Raw genomic sequence first — 19,819 nt, forward strand, 5'->3', positions numbered from 1 at the left:
TATTTATACAAGAATCATGTTATTCTATTAACTTTCGTGTTACAAGCACAAATAAAAAATAGCAGCAATATATATATATATATATTAATAATATTACGACAAGACTTGAATCATATAAACACTTGTTGCCCCCCATGTAGCCGTTTGACAGCACCTATTGATAATTAATTGACTTTCAAAACGGATATGCCTATTCGTAGTCGCCACAATTAATAAGAAATTAACCCATACGTTAAGTAAGTTGTTAACAGCTTAACCATTCAAAATTTTGATAATTAATTATCAAGCTGGAGAATATTATTATTTTTGTCACCTTCACTGAAACTTCTTCGCGACTGACTTAACGATTATCAGTTTTATTTTTTTTCCAATTTGCTGTATTTATATTAAAGAAGTAAGGCAAGATTCGTAACTTTTGTGCAGGCGCACCACCAAATTGGACAAAGCTTCAATTTCTTATTTCTATTTATGTTCTTTGGTGATCGCCTTCGCCAAGATGTGTCCTCTTCACACGGCTGACTTGCAAAGAATTTTCAAGCAGCTTGACAAAAATGGGGATGACCAAGTGAGCCTAGAGGAGCTTAATTGGCTTCTTGAGAGAATTGGAGTTCGTTTAAGCCTTGAAGAGCTTGAATCATTTGTGGGAAAATCAAGCCTGGATTTGAATGAATTCCTGTTCTTTTGGAAGTCCATATCAAAGCAAAACAATAATAAAGTCGATGATCATGAGGTTAAGGATGAGATCAACGGCGACGACAACGAAAACGACGATGATGGCGAGATCAGTGATCTTCTAGAGGCGTTTAATGTGTTTGATTTGAATGGTGATGGGTTCATTTCTTGTGAAGAGCTTCAAAATGTTTTGTCGAGGCTTGGATTATGGGATGAGAAGAGCGGCAAAGATTGTACGAGAATGATTTGTATGTATGATACAAATTTGGATGGGGTTCTTGATTTTGAAGAATTCAAGAACATGATGCTGCTTTCAAAATCTTGATTCATTTTTCTGTAAATATAAGATTCTGATGAAGTTTGAGGGTTCCTGCGATCAGCTTTCAACGCATCGTCGGGTCAAATTTTTGTTGCTTTTAGTTTCCCAATTAATTTCTTTCTCAATTATCAGCTTCAGCAAAACTAAACTAGCACAACTACCTAGCTATTACTTTGTATTCGTGTGTTATTTGAGGCATGTATTGTATCCTACATATTGATATTATGATTATGTGGTCTGGCATGATTTTGAGAAGGTCATGTACTCATGTTTAGCGTTCAAATTAAAAGAAAGTGTTCATTTGTACATTACTGCTTTAACGCTAAGGACAAGATTAGGTTAGGTATTAAAAGTTTATAAATGATTTAATTGAGAGATTCAAGTGTTGTTTTGCAATAAAATTATGTCTAGTGTTTTTATTTATTTATTTATTTATTTGTCTTATCAATTATTTAGTTCTTAAGTCCGTTTATGATTATTTTTTAGAGGATCAAAAGTAATTTTTAAAAATTAAAAGTTAATTTTAATGTTTCATAATTTTTTTAAAATCTACTTTAGCAAAATAAAAAAATTTTAAAAATTATTTTTGGTGCTCAAACGCTTGTTGTGAATTGTGATTAGTAACACTCATTAAGTTGTGACAGACTAAGCAAACCCCTACTGCTTTTTATTATTCTAATTATTAGGGATATTATTATTGTACCACCAAAGTTATTCTGACATATTATGTCAAACTATAATCTGCTGAAAAGTGCATTTTACCATCACACGTTTGCATTGTTATTAATTTACCACCTTTCCAATTAAAAAAAATTAATATTTAACAGAAAATGAGTTAAAAATCGATTTTACCCCACGAGAATAAAAGACAATTTTATCCTTTGAAAAAAAAGAAACAATGAACAAAAATAAGATTTAGAAAACAACTAAAAATTGTAATTAATAAAAAGTAATAAATAATATGCAGAATTACGATAAACAAAAAAGAAAACAATTAATAAAAAATTTATGTTTCAAAATTAATATTATAACCTATGAAATTCAAGTATTAATCACAACTAAAAATAATAACAATTTATAATAACAATAACAATTAATAAGATTTAGAATACAACTGAAAATTCTACTTAATAAAATTAATGAACAATATGCAGAATTATGACAAAAAGCAAAAATAATAATAATAAATTCTGCTTCAAAATTAATATTATAATCTATGAAATTCAAGTATTAATCACGACAAAAAACAATAATAATTTAATTAAGGAAAAAATTAATGAGAGAGAGGGGCTGATTTTGGGGTTATCAATTTCTTAATTCTCTAATTATTTCCCTTGAGTTTTTTTACTTTGTTTTATTGTTTATTTTACACTTGCAATGCAGTGTTTTGTCTTCAATAGGAAATGTCTTTGATGCCCTTATGACATCAACAAAACATCAGTAAATTTTTAACTTTTTAACAGAAATGTGATAAATTAATAACGGAACAAACATTTGGTGGTAAAATGTATTTTTCGACAAACTATGATACTGACATTATATGTTAGAATAACTTTAGTGGTAAAATGATAATATTACTTATTATTATTATTATTATTATAAATTAACAAAAAATAATATTTATCATATGCCTATATATCTTTTCTCAACAACCATAGGTTTAGCTCACAACAATAATAATAGCTTAAAAACCACATCCCCACAGGCCACAGCTAAACAGGCCCCATATTGGAGATGGCATTTGCCGTCTAAACTCTGTGTTTCTGGAATTTTCGACAATCCATGATACATTAATTTTCAGGATTGTGTCAGCCGAAGCCCGAGTGCATTCACATGACAAAAAATTTTAGCTAGTCAGATTAAATAATCTTCCTATTTTTTTTATTTTTTTCAGATAACCGTACTTATGCAAAGTCTGACAATTTCATAGCAATCCCCGAAAAGGAAGATATAATTCAACTCTCTTTTTATTCACGCTTTATAAGCATTTCCTCAGTTATTGCCTTTGATAACTTATTCAATACTGAAAGTTAATTATATAACACGTAAATTAAACGTACTAAATTGTGTAATTTTGAAAATAGTCAAAACTTATAACAAATAAATAAATGGCAGGTATTATTCTGGGAAATTCTCTTGCACAAGTTGTGATATCATACGACTTTGAAAATTTCACCCCGTCTACATCGGCTCATACGAATATATCTGCCCATCCCAATCCCAATCCCAATCCCCATCCCCATCCCCATCATTGAATACATTTTTTTTTTCTTTTTGGGGGGCTGAATTACTGGGTTGATTTTTCCAAGTCACTTACTCAGAAACGTCAATGCTGGAATATTTTATTTTTTTATCTTAACACGAGGTATTTTAGAGAGGGTTCCAACTGTAGGAGACACCTTTAAATCCGTACCAAAACTTAGATTATAAGTTTCCGCTTGAATTGAGAGGTACATGTTCTTCCAATAAAAATAATTTTCTAGCAATTTAAACTGAAGAACAAACTCAATCAAACCACTTAAAAAAACTCCATTGTCAGAAGACTTTAATAAGTAACAAAAAAAATTAGACGAGTCTTAGGTCAGCTGAAAAGTATGTTGGTACAGAAAGTTTGATACGAATCTAGATTTTTATGCAAATTGCAAAAGCAAACAAATTAGTCCGTGTTACATACAACACAGCAACCGAAGGACTTGCAATTATTTGTACTTTCATTTGTTTGTGAAAATTTGCACGGTACCCAGGAGTCGTACTTTGGTCAACAAAACTCGTACGGTTTGTTGCGTGGGTATTTGTAATTCGTAAAAAGTGGGGGCGGGGGAGTGGGGAAAAAAAAGGAAAAGATACTTTTCAAACTACAACCATTTAGGTTTTGTTTGAAATTATTATATTAAAAATGGTAAGCTAGAGAAAGATGAGAGAAATAAAAAAGAAAAGAAAAAAATAAGAGTGAATAGATAAAGAGAGAAGATAATTTTTTTTTATTTTTCTATCATCTTTTTCTACATCAAAAATAATTTTTATTATATTTATATGCACGTACTTAATTTTGAAAGTTCAATAGTTACATAGTTATAATATTTGTTAATATATACCCTAGTACGGGTCCAACTACCTTGCATCATGGATTTGGTACCCCACTTCTTTGTCTCTTAGCGAATGAACCTTTAGATTGTGAACAAAAGTAGCTAACACCTAAGATTTAACAGTTGAAAAATGAGTAACCGGTTGAAGCTGTAGTACTAGTAAAACGAAAACAAAAAAGATAATTCAATCTAAATTCACAGAGCTCTCTCTCACATCTCTCTCTCTCCGTGAATACTCTTGTACTTCATCCATAATTGACTGTCACAACTCTCTCATCGTCACAGTTCTACAAGCAAAATTAGATGTTGCATTGAGAGAGAAAACTGCTGTTGCATCTCGACTTTGTGTGCTATTGCTATTACGTCTCTGCTCTATTACTACTGTAATTGAGGATCGACGGCTACTGCTGTCACTACTTCTCGGCTCCGTGTGGTGGTGTTGCTGCGTCTCTGCTCTGATTCGGCTAGTGATGGCGGTGGTAGTCCTGCTACATCTATGTGGGTAAATTTTGCGGCATCTATTCTGTTCATATGATTATTAATTGATTTTGTTTTTCTGGTTTTTTGTTTATATGATTGTTAATTGATTTTGTTCCCCTGGGTTTTGTTCATATGACTGTTAATTGATTTTGTTTGTTCTTTTCTTTACTTGTTGTGATAAATTCAAGAAGTATGAGTTCAAATTGTTTTGAATGTATGATATATGAAGGTCCTGCCTACAATTACTTTGGGCTAGTGTGTCAGTTGCAGGCTTTGTGGAGGGTCAGGTAAATAATTTATGAATAAATTGAAGAATTGGTGATATAGGTGGTTACGGCTGAAATTGCAGAAGAGTTTTCTTCAATTTCTACCCAGCAAGTAAATGTGATATTTACAATCTCAACAGACAAGAGAGTTAACAAGACAACTTTGCTATTCAATATGTGTTTCATTAATTCACTTGGGTATTGAAACCCCAAAACTTTACTAACACACAAATTAATTAATTGATATAAGCTCTATTTTTTAATGCAACACCTTATGCCATCAATTTACATAACCATAACAAAAATCTTCAGTTACAAGATAATGCCCCATAATATAGAATATTCAACAATAAAACATGCATGAAAATAAATGCAAGTGAATCAATACTTTGAAAACCATTCACCCATAAAATAAGAGTGCCACAATGAATACCCAAAGCCACCAACAAAATTTAAAAAAAAAGTAATTTGTGTAAAATGTTAATAGAGCCAAGCAAAGAAAACACAAGAAATAAGAGTATTGTTATTTTACCTGAAGAACTAGGGTGCCAACTCCAGCATCTCCAACTAAAACAATAATACATTTACCGATGGAAAATGTAGAATGTTCAAGACCTTCGTAGCCAGTTTCAATGGCAAGGGGAACACTTGCAGTCTCAACTCCATATATTAGTTTGTTATTTGTTTAAACACGTAAGTTGTAAAATATTTTCAACCTATTACATGTGCTTTTTAACCAATCAGTTTTTTCCCTCCAGGTGACCGACCATAACTTGTTTCTTAGGTTACTCCTGTTTCTCTCTGTGTTTCTTTTCCAGCTGTTAGATGAAATCTAACGCTGACTTTGGTAAATGACAAACGAGTGGGGTACGAAACCTATGATGCAAAGTAGTTTTGACCATATACCCTAATCATATATATATCTATGAGTATCAATAACTTTATCTCGCGACGTACGGGTGTAAATGTGGTTTAAAAGACTTAATCTCAACTACTCTTAGAGAGGCAAGAATGTTTTGTTTTTGAAATTCATGGTAGAGGTTAATGAAGATATATTTTATTTAGAAGAAGATTAATTAAATCATATTTAGGTGACGCACACGCTGCAATGAGGCTTATTTTCAAATTTTGTACGGGGCTCAACACACATATATATATATATATATATATTAGAAAATAGAACTACGTTTCACGCGGCTTTGAAAAAAGAATTTAGTATTATTTTTTTTTTTACTTTACACTTGATGAAACTGATAAAAAATATGAATTGATTTTTTTTTTAAGATGAGGCAGCCTTACAAAAAAACAAAAACAAAAAGCTATTAGCCAGCAATACAAATAAAGAAGCAACGCAAGATAAAGAATAAAATGAGAGAATATATTATAGAGTGATTTTATTCATTCCAATTGTGTGTGTACAAAACAAAAAAGATGAGCTCTCCTTTTATAGTTACATAATCACTCCATGAAATTAATGAAAAATTATGGATCATAATTCCTTGTGAGATAGTGGGAGTTATAGGGAAGTTAAAGGTTGCTAATGGGAAATAGTGGAGAGACTAAGAGATATATGTTATGAACATCTACATTTATTTTAATAAATTCATAACACTCCCCCTTAGATGTTCATTACAAAGAATATGCCTAATTAAAATATTTATATAATTGTTATTGTGTAATAACAATCAAATTAATTATGAGAAGATGAAAAATCAAATTTAAAAGAAAATTTCTCTATTTATTAAATAATAGAGAATATATAAAGATGAGAAATGGTGATGTCACATCAACCCATCAAGTTCTAACTTTGTATATATATATATATAGATATGAACGAGATCAAAGGGGTCGCCGACCAAACCTCATGACATGCTTTTCATTTGTTGCCACGTGTTTCTCAATGACACCGAGATGAAGATTGCCAAACAAAAATTGGTAGCTAGCATGCATATAAACAAGTAATTATTTACAATTTGAAGACCAATTTGTACAGATAAACAACAAATCAACTTTAAAATGATCATTTTAAAATCTGTGGGACTTCTTGCTTCCCATTTTTTAAACGACAACTGGCAAATTACTTCTGCTCCTGACAAGAAATTGTTGTTAGAACATTAAATCAAGAGGGCCACCAAAAGACAGTGACTCAAGAAAAACAAAAAGAAGACAATGGATATGGGCACCACAGTCTGTAATAATCATAGAGGGAGATGTGAAGCTACATTATTTGGAGGAGGATAGGTATGGAAGTTTAACCACAAAAAAGAATAAAAACATAAAAGATCTTAGCCAGAAAACTAAATGAAACCAGAAACCCTAAAGATTATATCAATTTTGCAATCAAAGAGACAAAGACCCTTGCCGGCCCACGAACCTTCTTGCTAGCTTCCTCAGCTCTCTTGTTACCACAACATCATTGTTTCATTTTCTCATATAAATCTCTATATAAACCCAGTTAAGTGTTAAATCTAGAGTCAGTGGAAATGTAGAACTGGAATTGCATCTCTGGATTGTTAGTTAGTTAATTAGCATTGTATATTATTGTCACTCACTCACAATATGGCTCCTCTTACCGCCAATGACTTGCAAAGAATTTTCGAGAAGCTTGATCGAAATGGCGATGGCCTGGTGAGCTTGGAGGAACTCAACTGGGTTCTTGAAAGAATTGGGGTACATTTTACCCTTGAAGAGCTTGAAGCCCTAGTTGAAAAACCAAGCCTCTGCTTCGATGAATTCTTGTTCTTCTGTGATTCCATCATATCGAATAATAATAATAATAATCCCAATGCTGCTGCTGATGCTTCCCAGAATGCTGATGAAGCAGCTGATGATGACAGCGGCGACGAAGAGATCAGTGATCTTTACAAAGCGTTCAGTGTGTTCGATGTGAATGGTGATGGATTCATTACAAGCGAAGAGCTTCAGAGTGTGTTGGCGAGACTCGGATTGTGGGATGAGAAAAGCAGCCAAGATTGCAGAAGCATGATTTACGTGTATGATACCAATTCTGATGGGGTTCTTGATTTTGAAGAATTCAAGAACATGATGCTTCGTAGTACTGTTTCTTAATTCGTTATTAATTTCGTGCCTGTTAATCTTGACCTTGTTTTTTTTTTTTTTTATAATCTGTGAAATTATGTTGATTATATGATGGTCGTAATTTGTTAGACCCGAGATCAACATAATTAGCCGAGCTTATTAGATTATTTGTTGTTTTGTTTAATCTTATATATGTGTGTGTGTGTGTTCGTATGATCCTTCAAATAATGCGTGTACATTGTGTAATTCTGTGTTAAAAATGTTTAAAATAGTATTATCTAGTTGGAGTTTTATAGCATCTCTCCGAAAAATCCATGTCCGTTTTAATTAAATAAAGCTTTCAATTATTATGTTTAAATAATTTATAGAATTGTTACATCAATTTTCGTATTACAACCGATATGGCACTAATTCAATCATAGAATCATTCATAAAGTTATTTTAAATATTTAAAATAATATTACTTAGGGGAGGATCCCGTTCTTTATATTGATAAACATTTTTTTTTTCAAAAAAAAGATAGAGATACATGCGTAGAGCCGAAGTATAATTATTAACCATAGATCCATGAGGACGGAACTCTAAACAAACAATGGGCCAGAAACTTCTGGAGAGATTAGAAAATCTATACAATTCTTTCGTTTGAATATCGGAATCATAACCAACATCCAAAGGCAATTATTGCATCTTCAGCTTCCAATTCCAAGTTCAAGTGCCAAATCTAGTCAATCAAATATCAAAATCATCTATATATAGAGGATTAGACTATTTAGATGCCACAAATAAGTCTCAAAAAATTTCAGCCACGTATTGTATGCCAGCCGCAAGAAGAACAAGTCAACTGACGTAGGCAATCCTAAATTCCAACCAAAGAAATCGGTTCCCCGACCCCAAAAATAAGATAGTGATGATAGAGCTCATAAATTCTTTTATAAATTTATATTCTATAAATTAATGTGACATTAATTCATTGGTTGAATAAAAATAAAAAATAAAAAAAATTATGTGGGCCAAGAGATATTTAATTCAATCAATTTTATTATGCCACATCAATTTGTATAAAAATTTGTGACTGTATTATTATTCAAAACAAAAATCGGATACATCAAATAATTAACTACCAAGTACTCCAACTACCAAACAATTATACACACACGGGTATCTAATAATCATCCACAATATATCATTTCCTTTTATCATCGATCATTTATTTATTTTGACACAACGCGGTGCCTCAAAGTTTGTTTTTTATTAGAATTTTTTCTTTTTTTGGTTTTAAATACATCTTTTTATTAGAGTTACAAATAGAATTTTGGAAAAAAGACAAGATCAACACACACACACACACACGTATTTCCCTTGGCCTCGTCGTTAAAAATGCAACTTCTTATCAATATATGAAGAGTATTTCTTAATGGTTAATTTTAGAACACAAGTTAATAGAAAGCAGTGGCGAAGTTAAGAGTGGGCTAACCCGGGCTGCAGCCGGGGTTAGCTTTTTGGAAAAAAAATAATTAATTATAATTTATGAATTTATCTTCATTAATACTTATAAAAATATAAAAATAAATGTAATAGCCCACCCCAAAATATAGTGCTAGCTTCGCCACTGATAGAAAAATATAAAGATCAGAGTTAAGTATGGTTATGATAAATTAAATAGAATGTTACTGACATAAAAAACTTGGCAGGTCTAAAAACAATTCATACTATTATTTTATTTTATTTTATTTTTTCCAAGATGCAAAACAATTCATATAATTAAGTAGACCTTAACAATAAGTAGTTGGAGAAATTTATATAATTTTGAAGGTTCATAACTGACTTCATCTAACAAAGTCTTCTTAGAAAATTAGATACATTTGTAGAAGGACTGGTGGCGTATCACTTACTGGGAGATTTACATTACAAATAGAAAATTTGAGGCAGAAAGTTCAAGATCAACTTATATTGCCATATATTAATGTCCATGATAGGAACATTATTGGCTTACTTTGATTACTATCGTCAACTTGTTTTTTGCTTAGAAAATATGGGTCATATCTTTTTTTTCTTTGTTTCTCTTTTCCTAGCTAAAACGTATAGTTTGGATTGGGGCGATGACTTTGATATTTTTAATTTTAATCTATTCTTCGTAAGGTACGTAACAAAATAGATGGAATTCTTTTTTTAAATAATTACATGTCATGATTGTATACAAAGTATTCACATGTATACTTATAATAAAACTATGATTATATTAATTTAATGCAGGTGCGTTAAATATATGTTGAAAAAGTTTTGTTGCCCCTAATGGTTCTACCCAGCTCGAATCTATATTGTTTAGGGTCCAATGTGATTTTCGGATACAAAATGGTTCAATATAACAAAAAAATAATAATAATTAAAGGTAAGTTTTATTTATAAATTACATTAATTATGATGCTGGAACGGTAAGTGAAATATATTTGAAAATCAATATATACCTAACGATATTTTGTTTCACAAATGTACTATCCAAATTAAATTTAGATGTTTTGTGAATCTCCTTCTATTTTTTTTTAAAAAATTTTACAAGTTATATATCTTTCATTATACGTCCTAATTTTTCGCTGAGTAATGCATAAATTAAGATTTTTAATGAAAAATTTAAAATTTGTAACAATTATATATATATATATATATATATATATTAGATGATACTCATTGTGGTGTATGTCGGTTATTTCCAATTATTTTTCAAATGGACAATGCTGGGAAGTTGTTCAGAATAAATAGGGGTCAATTTAATGAGATGTTGTGGGCAGCAGCAGTTGATGGGGCTGGTAGTGTTTTTCTTGCCAAACTTGGGGTGCGTTTTATAGCACTAAATAGGGATGGTAAAAAGCGGGTTTGGGTCTGAGCTTGAACCACTTTAAATTAAGTACGAGGGGTTTGGAATTCATTTTTTTAAAATTATTATAAATTTAAAATAAATTAATAATCAACAAATTATTATAGTAATAAATAAATTAAGAAAAATTGATATTTTAAAGTAAAATAATAAATAAAGCAAATAAAATTTTATAAAACTAATTTTCTTTAATAATGAATTCTCTAATTCAAACACTCTGTTAATTAATTAACGTATAAGAGAAAATTTAGTATCATAAATTTGGCTTTTTTGAATCATCATTGATTTATAAATTAAGAATTTAAATGTTTTTTAAAGCTACTTTTTCAATTTTAATTGTATTATTCTAATTTATAAATTTATTTTAAAAAAAAAAGTGAGCCTGATCCTGGTCCGAGCTTTTTTTCTTGAGTCCTTGTCCACGTGAGAGCTAGGCTGAAACCCGCGGTTCTGGGCCGAATGGCCCGGGTTTTTTTGCCCATCCTATCACTAAAGTATTTAGTAAACACTAACTGCTGTACTTTAAAAGTTATGTTGATATAATTTTTTACTTGTATGATGAAAAATTTATTATATTTTAAATATTTTTGTCAAAATTATTTTTTAAAATTATATTCACTATATATTATTAACTTTTGTTTCATAATTATAATTTTTTTTACAATAGTTGTAGCTGTTATGAAAAGATCTTATGTGGGAAAAATCTTCTTCTTTTTTCTTCTTTTCACACCTCAATTTCAAATAGGATCTTATTGACATATTAAGTTAGGACTAACAGATAAGTTAACATGGAAAAGTTTGATTAATCTTTTGGTGAAATATGATAAAATCTTATGTGGGAACGCTCTTATCATATCATCCATGAGACTTCCAATAGGGGTGTCAAAAAAGCCCGCCCGGACCGGACCCGGCCAATCCGGTCCGGGCAAAACCCGGACCGCATGCATATAAAAACCGGATCCGGGTTTGAAATTCTCAAACCCGGACATTTCCGGGCCCGGGTCCGGGTTCAACACAAAAAACCCGGAACCCGGACCGGACCCGGTTTTTTAATAAATTTAAAAAATAAATATATTATATATAAATATATAATTATGAATTTATGATATGTTAGATGTTATTTAAATTTATTGTGTTGTTGAATTTAATTTATTTATTTTATATATAGATTGAATGAGTTTAAGTTAGAAATTAGATGAATTTAGGTATTAGAAAGTAGATTGAAATAATTTTTATTTATCATTTGTGCAAAATTTGCATTGTTAATGTGTTATATATTTGTATTTGACTATTTTCTTTTTTAAAGTTTGAGATTGAATGAGTTTATTTGATTATTTTCTTTTTTAAAATTTACATTGTTAGAGAAATGAAAAAAAAAATTAAAGAAAAAAATTGAAAAAAAATTGAAGTTATCACATGCGGGTTTTAAAAACCCGGATCAAAACCCGGACCCGGAAGGTGCCGGGCTCAAGCCTGGACCGCACCCGGAAAAACCGGGTTTTAACCCGGGTCCGGGCTTGCATTTCTCTCATCCGGTCCGGTCCCGGGCAACACCAAAACCCGGACCGGACCCGGATTTTGCCAAGTCTAACTTCCAACAACAAAAGCAACCTAACGAGAGAAACGAAGAAAAATCAAAAATCAAAAAGAAGAAAAACAAAAAAACTTTGATTTGTTCATGGTTGTAAAATTTAGCCCAGCTGGCACAGCGGGCTTCTGGGTTTAGAAAAGGCTTTAGATTCATGGAGTAACCAGCTAAAATTTTGAACATGGGCTCAGCCCAACCAGGATTGTTTCTTTTTTTTTTTCCTTAATTTTACAAAATTGAGAGACGAGTGGGACCCAGAAACTCAAACGTGAGTACAAACCAAGTCTCCGCTGTCGCATTCTCCCGCCACACCACCGTACCGTCCGGTCCGTCACCCACTTCACAAATGCTGATAAGTGATAAATCCGTAAACCACCCATTTAAACACTTTCCATGTCACTTGTTTTCCCTTTCTGTTTTTTTCCTCCCCAAATGGTTTCTACTCAATTTTCCCGAGAAGCAAACAATGTCCACCGCCGTAACGACGGCAGCAGATGTTATTGCAACCCCAAGTTTATCAAATTCTCCGCTTTAGTCCTCCTCTCCCTCCCCTTCCCCTTCCTCATCCACCACCTTTCCTCCTCTTCCACCTCAAACAAAACCATCAAGTTAACGATTGTCAGGACAGGAATATTGGATGAAACAGGGGCCATGGCCAGGCAGTTTGAAGGAGAAATGGGTTCGCTTGAGCTATTCAATGATTCCATTGCACTTGCTGAAAACGAAGCCGAAAACGATAAGGGTGGTGGTGGTGGTAGGGGTATTCGGCAATGACAAGTTTCAACGCCACTGTCCTCAAAACGGTTAAAATTGTACCGTGCCACGTCCCAGTGGCTACAAAATTCCGTTTAAGTGGGCCAAGAGTCTAGACGTAAGTTTTTGGAATCAATTTCCTTTTACTTGATGGAACTTCCTTTTTTCTTTTCTTTCCTTTGAGCTGATTATGAGATTTAATACTAGTAGGTGTGGTTCAGTAACTTGCCAGAGAGTGGGCTCTGAAACTAAGTATCCCAATGGAGCGGATGAGTACTTGAACTGGATTTCGGAGGTTGACACTTTGGCAAAATTTCAAATTCTTAGTAGATATTAGTATTCTGAATGTGCATTATGTTGATGCGGTCTCTTCACTTAATATTGTAGATGGTTCCTGATATTGCATTTGGCCATAGCACCCGAGTTGTCTTTGATGTTGATTGTGGAGTAGCAAATTTTGGTGCCTATTTAAACACAACGTAAAGTGATCACTCTGTCAATATCTCTAAATGATAATTATTAGACTAGTGTCCAGTTTGCATTAGAGTGTGGTGTGCCAGCCATGTTGGCAGTGTTTGCCACAAGCCGGTTATTGTATCCAAGCCAGGCTTTTGACTTCATACCTTGTACAAGGTGTCAAATTAATGTTATTTTGAGTACCGTGTCTTTATTTGGTTACCAGAACCAGTATATGGAGATGGAAAGATTCGAGTTGAGCAATGGAAAGGTAAGTAGCCCATTCTGTGAAATGTTATTTTGAGTACCGTGTATTGCAGTATAAGTATATTGTTCTCTGAATCTCCTTCCTTTATCTTCTTTATCATTAGCATTATCATCGTTCTTTTTCATATTCAACAACACAATATTTGTTCAATATGAAAATTATGCCTTTCATTTGCTGGAATCCGTATTTGGTTATCTTTGCACAGAAATGGAAAACCTTACTACTTCCATTTGCTGAGAACTTGTGAAGAAGGAGGGATATATTGCTATGTGGAGAAAACCTGTAAACAATACTTGCTATGCCAGCCATGGTGCTGGAGTGCAACCTCCAATATGTGATTCTGATGATGATCCAGAAAATGTCTGGTAAGCTCTGTTTCACAGTTTCAAGTTCACTGTGCTCAGTGATTCAAACGTACTCACATAAATGATATTCTGCGTATTCAGTTATGGACCCATTTTTGCTATAGTTCCTTAGATTGAAGTATAGGAATGAGTGTTCATAAGTGATTAAAAGGAAGCTAGAAAATATTTAAATCATTAAAAGACTTGGTCTTTTCTCAAAGTAGATCTTCAGTAAACTTCCATTTGAAAATTTCTTGCAGTTTTGAGCTTTATTTTTTATTTTTTCCTTTTTTCATTTTAAAATTTGCTTCAGTCATGTGGTGAGATTGTCATATTATGCAGACCGATTAAAGTTCATCTTCAGTTTTCATACTATGGGTATCCAATTTTGTACCACGTATGAGGCAACAAAAGCTTTGTTTTGGACAACGTTGTAAAGTGTAAAAACTTTTCTTGAAAAGTCAACACCAATTTGAGAAGAATTTCCTTTGGGCTGTGTTCTGGTTGAATGACTGATCATACTAATCCATCTACTAATTCTGGTGATGTCTTTTCAGCTATGTTGGTGCGAGGGCATGCATCACAGAAGTACAGAACTGCCAGAGAATGATTATGGATCTAATAATACAACATGGCCTGCATGCCTTCATGATCCACCTGACAGGCCTCAGAGTATAAAAATGGAAGCCGACATATCTAGATAGGAACTCTGTAGGGCTGAGTCAAAAGATCGGAATGACACAGTAGATGGTTTGTTAAGGTTTTCCACTGGAAAGAGATGAATCTATGAAATCTCACAGGACATGAGGGTTGGATTTGGAAGGTACCATCTGTTTATTAGTTTCTACTTTTTCAATGCCTTTTAGAAGATACTATTTGGACAGAGCTTAGGTAGAAACTGCTTCAGTCCTGAAGTAATTATGTTGTGTGGACAAAGATAACTCACTATTATCTGGCATTTAAAAAGTTCTAACATACTCGAGTCGCCTCTGTCTGCACGGAATGATCTGATTGCATAACAGAAGGAACAGTGCCCATTGCATTGAACCGAGGCTCTGGCTTCACATTTAGTTTTCTAACATGCCAAAGTGAAAAAATTAATTGATACTTCTGACTTATGCCAGGTTTGCAGCAGCTTTGGATGATCTACAATGTGACTGCTGGGTGATGAGTTTTGTTCCTGTTAGTGGTTTCAGTTACTTCTGTTAGAGAGGTGATTAGTTATACTTTTATATAACACAAATAGTACTGTCTTTGTTTTCTGAGTGGACAGCTGGTCCACTATCTGTTTTCACATCTTCTTTATTAATACATTTTTCAGTTTCTTATCCCAAAAAAAAATAAAATTAATCACTTGCTGGTTATATATGACTGTGGACTCATACGAGTGATGCATGACTGGTATGGATGACTCATATTAATTCTTACCTTTTTTTTTTTTCAAATTGCTTCTTTTTTCGTGCTTGTTAGATCAATAGCATTTTTCTAGACTCCATTTATCATCATTACATTAAAATGATTCAAAACTAATGATATTTGTAAATCTGAATTCTTTTGCTGGTTGGAATTATTTGGATGATTTCCAAACATAAGTTGTTACTTCTCCTTAGCATCAGTGACTTGGAGGACTTTCTTCCTTCTTGAGGAAACGGATTTTATTAAAAATACTTTGTAGGATAAAATTTGTTTCCATTTGTGTCATCTAGAATTCTTGTATCTACTATTCATTCTTTTCCATTACATATTCACCTTGCAAACTGGGGAAGTTTTAATGTATCTGGGGTTATGATCATTTAGAACCTCATCTAGAGTCAGTCAACCCGAATCTTTGAATAGACTACATTTCAAATGTTGGTAAAATCGGCATTATAGAGCTGAGTTCCACGAATTTGATAGTTGAAAGGTAGGACGGGTGACAACAAATATATCTGAGAATTAGGGATATTGAAGTATTCTTGAAAACTGTCCAATTCAATAATCTATCAGTTACTCTCAAGGCTATTTCATGCATAAGAAGGACTCATAGGTGCCTTGGTGTCATGTTTGTGCTTAATGGAATCAGTATATTGTTGATCATTAAGTGTCAAGAAAAGATTAGGGAGATTCTTGGAGAGAAGATTTCGGAAATCCAGATTAGTGATAAAAATTGGATAAGGGAAACATAGATCGATTGAATACATTCCTTGTTTGCTGCACACTATATGATTGGCTTATACTGCAATTTTTTTGTGTTGAATTGTTCAGACTTCTATGATTACTAGCAATTTTCTAGGGGACTTCTGAATCTTATTTCGTTCTGTTGTTGCTAACATCTTGAGCTTTACTGATGACAATTTCCCAGGTCTGAGCCCTTTGATACGTATACTAGAACATATGACCAATTGCACGCAACAGGACTCTTCTCTGTTGAGTGGAAAAGGTACAAGGAACGATTTTTTCCTGTTTGTCCTATATCTACCGGAAAGCATATTCGTTGCAGAGGAAGCTGAATATACATTTTTCGCCGAATTTTGTAACAGGAACAGATGTATTTTTTCAACTATCATGCTCTAGATGGACCGAATACTAAGATGAGGTGAGTATGTTTATATAAGAGACTCAGTATCCCTTATGGATGAACTTCCGCAAATAGCAACAGCTACGAGATGGGTGGGGTGCCCCGTCTATGTTGACTCAGGTGAAGGTCCCCATTCAAGCTGGAAGGATTTGATTTGTGGAAAACGTCTGGGACAACTCTCAAGCTTGATTGGGATAAAAGTCAGTGGAGACCTAGTAGCATGGTGTTTGAATCATTTGGGAATGGTGGGAGTCATGCGGATAAGTGAACTGAAAAGAGGATAACTCCAGCTAATTGTAATGAAAAGCACGTTAACAAGGTATTCTAAACTGAAGATTTCACATTTGAATCATATGGTAAACGCAAATAAAAGTATTGTTTTTATCGTCTTTCCTTGCAAATGTACTTGTAGATTGAGAAACTTTGTTTCACTTCTGATAGTTTATACAGGCAGGAAGATGTAATAAAGTATTATGTATACAAGCCATGAAAAATGAAAATAACTTCGTGCCCTTGAAATTTTGCCATCTCAGCTTTTACATTCTACTTCCCCTGTGATAAAATTCCTCTTTGTTTGTACCATAGGGTTTTGCCTGCTTGGAATTTCCTGGTTGCCACAATGCCACACTCAGAACCAGAAGCACAACAAGCATCATTTAGAGTGCTAACAGCAACAGCTTATAGCTATATTCCAGAAACTATCATTGATATATGCAAATGTCTCAATACTTTGAAGCTCACTTAGATGATACCAGTGGAAAATTAAAAAAGGGTTAAAAATATTCTATGACAATAATTGCCTAATTGGCACAAGATAATTTTTTAATATTCCATGAAATGTCAGTAATTTCAAGTTTTGCTACCAATAGCATAGCAGCCATCACAGATATTGTTTTCATCTTCAAACTTCAACATATCCCTTGGAGTGAAGACAAAGCACTACATTAGATAATTAACACTGATCAATGACTCATCTCCCATTCTAAAATAATACAGGGCTTGCTTCAGATCTGATCAGCACACCCAGAAACCTTACACACCTATTGCTTCATTGGAGAATCCTTAAGGACTGCAGTATTCACTTGCTTGGAAAGGTAAGCTTCATAGATTTCCACTACAAGTCGGGGATCCTTCTCCACGAGCTCCCTATACTCCTCGCACTTGGTAAGCTTGTCCATGTTGTCCGTGATCAATGACAGTGCTGCTTCAAGCAACTGCTTTGCATTGTGCTGGTGCGCAAAAGCATAGTTCACAACAGAATTGTCCCAATTCAGTTTGGATACCAGGAACTTCTCACAGTATGCTTTAAGATGCTTCACCTGATATTTTTCAGCCAACTCCAAAAGGTCACAGGCCAATTGCTCATCAAGGCAAGCTTCTGCAGTATACAAATAATTGACAAATGCACGAAGGGCATCATATGATACATCACTGATCTTTATAGTGCCACTCCGACTTTCTTCCATTTCATTATCTAGCATGGCTTTAAACACTGGAGAACGACTCACCTTATAAATGATCAAAATTAGTTCCAACTTCCAAAGAAACTATTATAAAACAAACAATTCATCCATTTATCATCAAAGAAATCCAAAGAAACACATGCACAGAGTTCCATACTCTGTTTTCATAATACAGAAATTCAAAAAATCCAAAGCATATTAAGAAAATACAAAGAAAATAACTCAATAATTTCCCTTCTGTGCGTCTCCAGATCCATATCATGAATAGCACATATCAAATACATATGATTGATTAAATTTTAACTGTACACTCGTGTCACAAAATCTTTGATTAAAATTCTGCACAACTTAGATAAACCCTGATCCAAATTCATCAAGTACGAGGTTTAATCAAAATAACTAGGTCATGCTAGTAAGTACTGGGCTTCTGCAGCTGAAATATTTGATAAACAACGTTAACTTGACAGCTAATAATTATAAAATCATCAGCTAATTATACTTGATAGCTAGTAGCTAGTGATCGTATTTTAAAGCGAGGCTTAGGAAATAAAATTATGAGTTCTCACCAAAACGGCCTTATGAGCGGGGACGGGAACGGCGGGGCCAGCAGGGCCGGATTCCGAGGCGGCGACCAAAACGACGTCGGTATAACAAGGTCCGCAGTGGGACCTACTGCTGTGATGATGATGATGATGATGATCGAGTGGAGACCAAAACCTTAAAAAGGCGACTTTAGCTTTAAGATCTTCGATTTCTCGCTTCAGCTCCTCCTCCGTCTCGCTCGCCTCCTCGTAACACTCCTTGCATGTGCCCGCGTCCCGGGTCCCGTACTCCTCCCTGCAGGAGATGCAACGCATCGTTTCGGATTCGGCTTCGGATTCCGAATCCGTACCCGACATGTCTGGGTGGCGAGTCGAGTGGCACCGACGTCCTCGCATCTTTTTTTCCCCTTAGAGTTTCCGTTTCGGTGGTTGATGGTAAAATGAAAATTATAGCCTCTCGTATCTACCTGCGTACACAATAAACCCTCACTCCCCAAGACACTAGCACGACCCACTACTAGCTTAGTAGGATTTGATGTGTTTTGTCTTTTTGTTTCTTTTTCTTTTTTAATTTGTTTCGTAGTTTTATCCCAAAACAAAATATATTAGGATATTTAAATTAAAATTCAGCTTTTTCAAAAACTAAGCATAATATTTTCTAATATTTAAGAATTAAAAAATGCATCTGATCAAATTGATTTTTAAATTAATAAGCCCATCCTATCATAATATAATAGACACACTAATTGTAGTTCCACAACTTAAGCATCGTTTAATGATCTTATTTTATTCACTTAGTTAATTTTATAATAATCATTTTTCAGATGTAGAACGATATTCATGTTGTAATTGGACTACCAACCTTAAGTTAAATTTACTACCTGCGAGCTTATTAATAAATTTTGTGATATGAAAGTATTATTCAATTCTCCATTAAAAATTAAGTCCTGATTATAATTCAATTAAATTTTTCATTTCATTTTATACAAGTTACTTGTATAAAATGAAAGAAGACACACCTAACAAAAATGAGTATATAAATAATTTTTTTCTCCCTTGTAACTCAACATATTAATAAAATCTCTCATAAATGGTTGAAGATAAAGAAATATAA

The 19,819-nt window shown here is 33.2% G+C and overlaps 3 protein-coding genes and 1 long non-coding RNA gene across 4 annotated transcripts; 3 read left to right on the plus strand and 1 right to left on the minus strand.

Annotated features, from left to right (window-relative positions):
- The first annotated feature begins 108 nt into the window (after window positions 1–108).
- Window positions 109–1,237, plus strand: LOC18041223 (probable calcium-binding protein CML44). Its single transcript, XM_006434238.2, has one exon. It carries the CDS (start codon window positions 497–499, stop codon window positions 995–997), a length of 501 nt encoding a protein of 166 aa, XP_006434301.1. The 5' UTR covers window positions 109–496; the 3' UTR covers window positions 998–1,237.
- A 5,803-nt stretch (window positions 1,238–7,040) lies between these two features.
- On the plus strand, window positions 7,041–7,912 carry LOC18041224 (probable calcium-binding protein CML44). The gene has a single exon (XM_006434239.2). The coding sequence runs from the start codon at window positions 7,383–7,385 to the stop codon at window positions 7,890–7,892; it is 510 nt and encodes a 169-aa protein (XP_006434302.1). The 5' UTR covers window positions 7,041–7,382; the 3' UTR covers window positions 7,893–7,912.
- A 6,095-nt stretch (window positions 7,913–14,007) lies between these two features.
- LOC18041915 lies at window positions 14,008–15,347 on the plus strand. The gene is made up of 3 exons (XR_002905442.1): window positions 14,008–14,164; window positions 14,701–14,966; window positions 15,268–15,347. It is a non-coding gene; the product is annotated as an uncharacterized LOC18041915 (long non-coding RNA).
- A 1,745-nt stretch (window positions 15,348–17,092) lies between these two features.
- Window positions 17,093–19,231, minus strand: LOC18041916 (BTB/POZ domain-containing protein At4g08455). The gene is made up of 2 exons (XM_006434241.2): window positions 18,730–19,231; window positions 17,093–18,208 (listed from the first exon to the last, which is right to left on the minus strand). Exons 1-2 carry the CDS (start codon window positions 19,099–19,101, stop codon window positions 17,741–17,743), a joined length of 840 nt encoding a protein of 279 aa, XP_006434304.1. The 5' UTR covers window positions 19,102–19,231; the 3' UTR covers window positions 17,093–17,740.
- Window positions 19,232–19,819: the final 588 nt, after the last annotated feature.

This window comes from Citrus clementina, unplaced genomic scaffold, assembly GCF_000493195.1.
Source record: "Citrus clementina cultivar Clemenules unplaced genomic scaffold, Citrus_clementina_v1.0 scaffold_5, whole genome shotgun sequence".
Taxonomy (NCBI): Eukaryota; Viridiplantae; Streptophyta; class Magnoliopsida; order Sapindales; family Rutaceae; genus Citrus; species Citrus x clementina.

Excerpts from the sequence above, each read along its gene's own strand:
- LOC18041223 (XM_006434238.2), top strand. The coding sequence starts at position 497 with ATGTGTCCTCTTCACACGGCTGACTTGCAAAGAATTTTCAAGCAGCTT.
- LOC18041224 (XM_006434239.2), top strand. The coding sequence starts at position 7,383 with ATGGCTCCTCTTACCGCCAATGACTTGCAAAGAATTTTCGAGAAGCTT.
- LOC18041916 (XM_006434241.2), bottom strand. The coding sequence starts at position 19,101 with ATGCGAGGACGTCGGTGCCACTCGACTCGCCACCCAGACATGTCGGGT. Across the intron at positions 18,209-18,729 it reads CCGCTCATAAGGCCGTTTTG|GTGAGTCGTTCTCCAGTGTT; the intron begins GTGAGAACTCAT and ends ATCATTTATAAG.